Source organism: Danio aesculapii, chromosome 14 (assembly GCF_903798145.1).
Source record: "Danio aesculapii chromosome 14, fDanAes4.1, whole genome shotgun sequence".
Taxonomy (NCBI): domain Eukaryota; kingdom Metazoa; phylum Chordata; class Actinopteri; order Cypriniformes; family Danionidae; genus Danio; species Danio aesculapii.
The window spans coordinates 20427462-20436660 of record NC_079448.1 but is presented as its reverse complement, the minus strand read 5'-3'; the positions used below and the strand labels follow the sequence as shown (position 1 = coordinate 20436660).

The 9199-nt window shown below is 36.1% G+C and overlaps 1 protein-coding gene across 1 annotated transcript in view; it reads left to right on the top strand.

Moving 5' to 3' along the window:
- rraga (Ras-related GTP binding A) overlaps positions 1 to 9199 on the top strand; it is an 84625-nt gene that overhangs the window by 54639 nt on the left and 20787 nt on the right. The window contains 5 exon segments of the mRNA XM_056472092.1: positions 7689 to 7788; positions 8302 to 8368; positions 8472 to 8694; positions 8783 to 8878; positions 8964 to 9086. Of these exon segments, the coding sequence (XP_056328067.1) occupies positions 7689 to 7788; positions 8302 to 8368; positions 8472 to 8694; positions 8783 to 8878; positions 8964 to 9086 (609 nt within the window).

The window sequence follows — 9199 nt, the reverse complement described above, 5'->3', positions numbered from 1 at the left end:
AGGGGGCTAGTAATAATGACCTTAAAATAGGTTTCAAAATATTTAAACCTGCTTTTATTCTAGCCAAAATAAAACAAATAAGGCTTTCAGAAGGAAAAATATTAGGGGACATACTGGTAAAAATCCATGCTCTGTTAAACATCATTTGAGAAATATTTATTTAAAAAAATAATTCACAGGAGTGCGAATAGTTTTGACTTCAACTGATAATCGTTTTTGAATAATCATGATTACAATTATGACCAAAATAATCGTTATTATGATTTTTTCCTAAATCGAGCAGTCCTATGAGCAGGCCAGACGTAACTGTACAGAAAATAATTCATCCATTCATTTTACTTTGGCTTAGTACCTTATTTATCAGGGGCCGCCAAAGTGGATTGAACTGGCACAGAAAGTAATATAACACAGATATAAAAAATTGTTATGAAAAATTACAATGCAATTTGGAAACACTGGAAATGATGAAAGAAGAATTCAACATGTCTCAATCAAGAACAAGTTTGGAGCGTATGTTTGATGCATAAGAATTAAAATGCACACCTATAAATCTAATACTTTCCAAAAAGGAAACAGGCCTATATAACTGTTTAAAGCAATGAGTGTATTACAATTTATATTAATAAATATTCTTGTTAAAATATAAGGTTTTATTTATCTAATAATTCCAGCCAGCTTTTAAGTGAATTTGCTGTATTGCCAAAACAGAACTTTCAGTTGTTATATATGAAAAAAGGCCTATATACATGCAGGACCATTCAAATATTTTTCTGGTCTCCAACTATTGACAGCAGATCACTCAGAGACAGCAGTAATAAACTGAACAATTATTTGAACTGTACAACTGTTCAAGCTAAAAATTAACATTAATTTTTAGATCTTTTTATCTACAAAGTGTGCAGCTTTTGTCACTGCAGTGTATCTTGGGCTTAATTGCTAATTAAATAAAGTATACTTTTATACTTGACCTTTACTTAAGTATACTTGTTCCTAAGGCATTTACTGACTTACTGACTTAAAAAGGCCTAATTACATGCAGGGCCATTCAAATATTTTGCTGGTCTCCAACTATTGACGGCATATCACTCAGAGATAGAGGGATTTGCACTCGCGATATCTTTACAGCTCTATTCATTTAACCGAAGAAATGTAATGCTTAGAACATCACTGTGCCTCTCGCGATCTGTTGTCTTGCTCATTTACTCTAGTCGCCATGATTTCTTAGTATTTGAACTCATTTTGGGGGATCAGGGGGCAGGTATAAATTTGTGAGAGACTTGCGGAGCGCTTGGGAGAGGTCAGGTTGGATGAGACGCTAGATGGGGCTAATGCGTAACAGAGAGCATAACTTGCGCAGGTCGCGCCAATAAACTAAATAGAGGTCCCATCGCATTTGTACATGTTTTAGCTGCTGTGATGCATGCGAATTATGCTCCCACACATAATTTACCTTTGTTTTGACTGCTGTAGGCTATGCATAATATACGGGAGCGCACGTGCATCTTCGGTCCTGTCAGATGTGGCACGCACTCTCATTCCCATACAACAGAGAGTGGCTGTGTAGAACTCCACCATGTGCGATTCAGAGAGCATAAATTTGTAATCGTGTGACCATGTAGAGACAGAAATCACATGTTGTTGTGTAAATAAGATATTACAAACTGCTATGTAGCTTGTTTATTAAGAGAAGTTGTGATTTGACGCTATATCTAAAATACAATTAACTTGACTTCAAGGGGGGCAGGGAAAGTCGTTGGGGGTGGGGCGCCCCCTAATATAATGGTAGGGGAAACACTGAGTCAACTGTGAAAGCTAACCATGTCTGGCTGTCAGAGTGCAAGGGTACAGAAAAGAATCCTTAAGACATATCAATTACTGTGAAAATTTTACAATCTAGCGGTAGACCATTACAAATTGTAGATGGATCTGCTACTAATGGGGTGATTTTATCATTCTGTTTATTGGCTGCTCTGTATTCTATGGTGAGTCTCCATGTTCCATTAGCTTTCTTTATAGGCCAAATGGGTGAGTTACAGGTACTGTTGGTTTTAATTAGCACTCCTTGCTTTAGTATTTTTTCTATAATAGGTTTCACTCCCTGTATAGCTTCCTTAATGATTGGATATTGTTTGGTAACTGGAGGTGGAGTTCCTGTCAATTTAACTGGTTCTACACCTGTCAGAAACCCACAATCATCTTTATCTTCAGCCCTAATTGGATGATTCTGTAAGAAAGCATACTCAGGAGTGACCGCATTTTCAGTAAAAGCTTGTACAGAGGAAATTTTTATGCTAGTGGTTTCTGAGGACATGTCTAGAGTTAGATGTAATTGTCTTAGTATATCCATGCCTATAATTGTACATGTATTTAATGGAGCACATAGCAATTTTGATGTCATAGTTTTGGGCCAAATTTTACCTCTATGAGTGAGGTTTTAAACAAAACAGAATCTTCACCCATTACACCTGTTAAGGAAAGTTTAGTTTTGTTGTATGGAATGTTAAAATCTTTAGCCTAATTCATAGGAATTACTGTAATTTATGCACCTGTATCAAGCAAAAGATCAATATCTTTATCTTGTATGCTACCTTTCACAAAAATTATTTTGTCATTGTGATGGATTACAGGGTAAAGGTAGCTACTCACAGCCCTAACAATCAGTTTTTTTTTCCTGTTCTTGTTGTGCTCTTAGAAAAGCCTGAGCAAGCCGCCTAAAGCTGTCGTAGACAATGGCGGAACTACTTCAGGGTTGTAGGCAGGCTGAGAAGGAGCAGAATTATGCACAGCATGTCTTTTACTATCCTGCAACTTCTTCCTACACTTTTTCTCCCAATGTCTTAATTTCTCACATTAGTTGCATTTGCCTTCTCTTTTAGGCGACCCAGTGTATTGGTTTCTTGTACTAAATGTAGTTGCTGCTATTCTCACTTTTGCTTTAACATCAGCATCTTTGTCCCATGCAACTAACTTGACTAGATTACTTCTGATGGTAATGTCATACCAAGTAAGATCTTGAAATGTCAATGCTTTCCTGTACTCTGTTGCAAGACCATCGGACCAGATGCTTACTAGGAGTCCCTTGTCATCTAACACATTTTCAGGGTTGTCAACAATTCCACTGTAAGCTATGCCTGCCTGACAAAACCTCTCAGTAAATTCACTCACAGATTCATTTTTCTTTTGAGCAGTTAGTCACTCTAGACCAATCTATTTTGAGTCCTATAATATTTTTTTTAGAGTTTTTAAAACACCCTCTCTCAAATCATTTTACTGGCATGTTGCAGATCGGAAACAGCAGATTCAAAACTGTTGAATTCAGATTCTGTTAGAATTTGAGACATTAGTTGTGTAATTTCTGTCAACGACATGTCATAAAGATGCATTTTGCTGATTAGTGCTCACCTAAACTCAGAAAAAATGTGTGCGGGCTGAAGGTAAACTCCGAGACAGTCTTTCAATGTCTTTAGGTCCTAGGGCTTTGGTAACAGTTTGAACTCTGATAACGGAAGCATTGGGAGAAACACTTTCAATTTCCTCAATTTTCTGTGGTCTACTCCTAGCACCACAGACATTCACTGACTATACAGGTACATCTGTTTCAAAGAAAGTTTGTAAGTCTGGATAAATATTATCAGACTCACTGATTTATTCAACATCAGCCTTATCTGAAGCTTTATTGCGGTTCAGTTTTTTGTCAAAGATGCTACTCTAGCATGGAGCTGTTGGTTCTGCTCCTCTAGCTCTGAGTTGCGCTTAGCTTGTTGTGTGACTAAGGATAAGGCAAATTATCGGTGACAAAAGATAATGCCTTTTACATTGTTTTTACGGATACTGACACCTAGTACTTTTTACATTCATCTACAGACCAAGTCTTGTCTGGATGGATCTCATATTTCTGAGTTAGCTCTTGTCTAACTTTCTCAGTGACTATTAGGTCCATCTGTACTCCTAACAATGATTTAAATTCCTTATCTGACCACAAAGGACCACTTTGTTCATTTTTGGGGATCAGTCTAGGTCTTTCTGGGTTACCACACAAACAAAACACTAAACTTTTCTGATCAACAGACTGTATGTTAACGAAGTTAACCTTCCCTGGCAATGCAGAGGACAAACACAAACTACTAGCACTTCATGCTAAACAAAACAAAAAGATAACAAATATTAACACGTAAGGTTAATCTTCCCTGTTTGAAAACTGAGGATACAGATTTTATCACGAAAGGCAAAACGTCCCTGGCAATGCAGAGGATAAACACAAACTACTAGCACTTCATGCTAAACAAAACAAAAAGGTAACAAATATTAACACGTGAGGTTAATCTTCCATGTTTGAAATGAGAGGATACAGATTTTAGCACTAAAATGCTAAACTTCCCTGGCAATGCAGAGGATACAAGTTTTAGCACAAAAAAGGCTAAATTTCCATGGCAATGCAGAGGATTACTTATTTATCTCTAAAATAAAATTTAGAGCATAACTTGGCTAACTAAACCCACTGCTGTTTGTTAACTCTTCTCTGAAGAAGCGGAGGGTAACTAGATGTACTGGTTTATGCGGTTCTTTTTATAGAGTGAAAATTCACCAAATCCTGGTTGAACTGAAAAGATTTAGTTTGGAGAGAAGTCTGATCTTTCTTCAGCTTTGTTTCAGTCAGATTTCAGGTAAATTCAACTTCAATCAGGGTTGCAGTCACCAAGTTTTTGAGAATATGTGACCTCAACTTCAAGTTGTTGGAACTGGAACAATTCCGTCTTAAGTGAAGTCCGATATTTGTTAAAAATGAAAAGTCAAACTTGATTTTGATGAATTTCTTCTGCTTACGGGTCAAACGTAAACAAAGCATGCAAATGAAGTGTTGTTGTCTAAGTAGATGTTCATATATTGCATGAATCATGCAGCCATTGGCTAAATTCTGACCTATGCAGAAGGTCAAAACACCTTTGTTTAGATTTTAGTAACTATAACTTTGACTTTTTATTGCGTTTGTGGTCTCATTTTTTCTGTAACATTGTAAGCTATGACATCGACTTGCCTTTTTCTACAAAAACGCGTTTTCGCGTGTAAGTAACATGGTAAAGCATGGTCAAGCAATGGTAAAACAGGTCTCCGGCAGAAATGGTGACATAAACAAATGAATAACCATCCATAACTCAACACTATTGTGTCTGTGGACTAAATGTGCTTGATGGGATGTTTTTCTGTGGACTCTTGCCTTTCAGAATAAACTGTGATGCACAGCAATGAATGCATGTGTGTGTTGTTATTACAATGATATGTACTCCATATCTAAGTTTTCTGTACAACTTACACACAATTTTGCAAATACATTCTTTATAAGCTTCCCATTGAAAAACAACTTACTGCAATGGCTGCTTGAGGGTTGTAGCTTTAAACTGATGTACAATTTGTCAAGATTACCCATGCTCATTTTGATGGTATCTATTCATAAACGTTGACATGTGGAAAAACAGCGCCCCCCATCATCCTTGTTGGGGCGCTGGCTATAGGGTTAAATTACAAGGAGCAGAGTCCACAGAGGTTCCAGGATAAAAAATTGCTTGTTGACATATTTCAGAAAAATACAAAATAAATAAGTAAATAATAGCCAAATATATTAATATGTAGGCCTGTTAGTACTGCATGCTGTATATATAAATGTGAGTATATGTATTTGAAACGGCATGGTAGTGTACCTGTCTGTATGTGCGTGTATGATAATTTAATGTTACTGATAGACATACAATTTAGAGATGTAATTGACAAAATGTACGCAATAAAACAATGACCAAATAAAAGACTTTAAATACCTACATGAAGTTTAAAGTGGGATGGGGATGAGAACTAGATGCAATAAGAAAAACATAACTTGTGATATAAGGGAGATGGATAGAGAGGGGTCTGGATTGTAGTATCGTCATGGGAGGGATGTCTTTAGAAAAGCCAGGGCATAATGTCCATAATGTCCACAATATACAGTAGTTGTCCATTTATGTATAATTTGTCCACTTTTATGATTGCTTTTATGTGCTTGATATATTTTCTGTTTTCGGATTGGAAAGAGTTGTTTTTGGATTAGAGTTGTTTTCGGCGTTCGAGAATTACCTTTGGGTATTGTTCGTTCAGACGGTAAACTGTACCTAAGTTGCCTGCCTTGTTTTTGAACCAGTTCTTTGTGCTTGTATTTTTCAAATTTGGCAAGGAGCGGTCTCAATCAGTTGTTGTTGTGTTGAGGACGGATGCGGTGGACACAGTGAAAAGTGATGCTCTGTATGGTTTCAGCTGTTTGAGTTTGTTTTTGTCATGAAGTCTTGGTTGATTTTTCAAGGTCATCTGGAGTTTGATCAAGGATGCCTGTTAAAACTAGATTGTCTCTCATACTACATGCTTGTAAGTCCAAAATGTTTTCTTTCATTAATTTGTCTTCTGTGACTATGAAAGCTGAAAGTAAAGTGCGTGAACTGAGTCCTTTAAAAAGTTATTGTCTTTAGTGAGTGTTTCTATCTTTTCATGACTGAATTCTAAGCTGTTATGTAGTTCTTGGAATTCCTTGAGAATAACTTCAATGAGTGCAATTCTTGTGTCGAGCCCGGAAAGTTTATTTTCAATTGAGCACAATGTATCCCTTACCTGAATACAACATGATGGTGAGGATAATGTTGTATTCAAACTTGAAAGTGATTCAAGAAGTGGTCTCTTGGAAATTGGAGTGGGATTTCCTTTATCTTTTTTGTTGTGATCTGGTGTGTTCATAATGCAGCAGAGTGTGTTGTAGTGTGTGCTGATATATTCTTCAAGTTGATCAAGGGTGAAAAAAAAAAAAAGATGATATAGTCCAATTTTTAGACAATTGAAAACACAAGGAGAAAAAGGAAAAAAGAAGAGAAAAAGACAGAAGTTGTTTGTTGTCTTGTAGACAGATGTTGCCATTTATCTTCCACCATAAGCTTTTTGTATATTGACAATGCCAGAAAATATGAGTTACTGTTTTTGGGTATAATTAACAGAATGATCAATTGATATCCATGTCTTCGAAAACTCTGGTTATAAATGCTTAGTAGAGTAAAATTTCTTTGAAATTTGTAATCAGATATTTATTAGGTAATACCCAGGACAGCAATGTCACACCTGAGTGGAGAATAGTGGTGTATATGTGTTTTTGAGAGAGATGTTTTAATTAGAATGTGTTTAACACTCATATAAACTGATAATTAAATCAGATGATAATGTTTATAGTAAATGTAAACGCATCTATGATCAGATTCTATTAATTTGAAATGATGAACATTGGTAAATCTAGCCATTGAAGATGGCATTATGGGCCTAGTATCTTGCAGAGAACAATCAAACCATCCAATCAAACCACTAGTTTAAAATTGGGTTAATGTCAGATACATTTGGAGGCCAAGTCATTAATAGAAATTCACCAACATGTTCCTCAAACCATTCCTTATTTATTATGGAACTGTTGCATGGCCATCAATGGAAATTTTTCATGCATGCAGTCGTAAAATTAAAGCAGCTATTTATGCTGTTATTAATTAAACAGCGCATACACATACACACAAGATTTAGATCTAGATGGATGGATGGCCGATGACCCAGCTGCGTCATTTGCAATGATTTTATGGATTTTATTGCTTTCCTAAAGAATATGGTTTATAAATGACATTTGGTTCTTTTCACAGGTTCTGTTGATGGGTAAAAGTGGATCAGGAAAGACCAGCATGCGATCAATCATATTTGCCAATTATATCGCCAGAGACACTCGCCGCCTAGGAGCCACAAGTATGACAGTTTTTATAAATATATAAACTTTATATTTATAAACTTCAGACTGTAAAGTCTCCAGACTGTAATGCCAGAGACTTTTCAGAGATAATAAAATTGTGTTGCATAATTGAATAATTATATTCAATTATGCAACACAATTTTTTTTCCTCCATATTACATGTCTGAAAAATATAGCTGCATGTACAATATAGTAATGCAATGTCTTAAGTTTCAAATAAATGATTTCAGACTCAATGGCAGTTTTTGCCATTTCCAGGTGTTGTATTTTAACAAACTCCTCCTAGGGATTTTATCTGATCAACAACAAAATTGGATAGTGTGATCTAAAGACCTTTATTTAAATGAAAAAAATCTAGATTTTTAGTCGAAGGACGTGTCCATCCCACAAACTTTGATGTTTTTCTAGTGCTATGTGCTATGCCTGTCTTTGCAATACCGTGTAATACTGCTATACGTTTAGTGTACTAACTTTAACTTTTTACTTTTAAACTTAACTTTCCATTGCAGTTGATGTGGAGCACTCTCACGTGCGATTTTTGGGAAATCTGGTGCTTAACCTCTGGGACTGTGGTGGGTAAGTATCATGATTACTACTTTTGGTTTGTTGGATTATGTAAGGGATGTTGTATTTTTCCCCTTTTCTGCTCCATCTTTAAAAAAATATATATATTGCCCAGTCAGGATACTTTCATGGAAAACTACTTCACAAGTCAGAGAGACAACATCTTTCGGAATGTAGAGGTGTTGATCTATGTGTTTGATGTGGAGAGCCGAGAGTTAGAGAAAGATATGCATTACTACCAGTCTTGTCTGGAAGCCATACTGCAGAATTCACCTGATGCCAAGATCTTCTGTCTGGTACACAAGATGGACCTGGTTCAGGAGGATCAGAGAGATTTGGTAAGATACAGGCACAATGTCATCTTAAGGTGTATGTATATCAGGAAACTAATGTTTTTGTATATGTGTTTGCAATGTGGTTATTTAGATATTTAAAGAGCGCGAGGAGGATCTGAAAAGATTGTCTCGTCCGCTGTCGTGCACCTGCTTTAGAACATCTATTTGGGATGAGACATTATATAAAGTAAGAACAGTTACTTTTCTCAGTACCTCCTCAGCATTTTAGACACTCAGAAAGTAAGTTTTGCATTGTCTGTGTTTGTCTAAAGGCATGGTCCAGTATTGTCTATCAGCTCATTCCTAATGTACAGCAGCTTGAGTGCAACCTCCGCAACTTTGCTCAGATAATTGAGGCAGATGAAGTCTTACTTTTTGAAAGAGCTACATTCCTGGTTTGTACCAAAATTAAACCCTAGTGCTTTTACATATGGAAATATGTATCTGCATACATTTTTACTTGTACATTGAATACAGATATTCACTTTATAGTTGGTCATAACCTCAT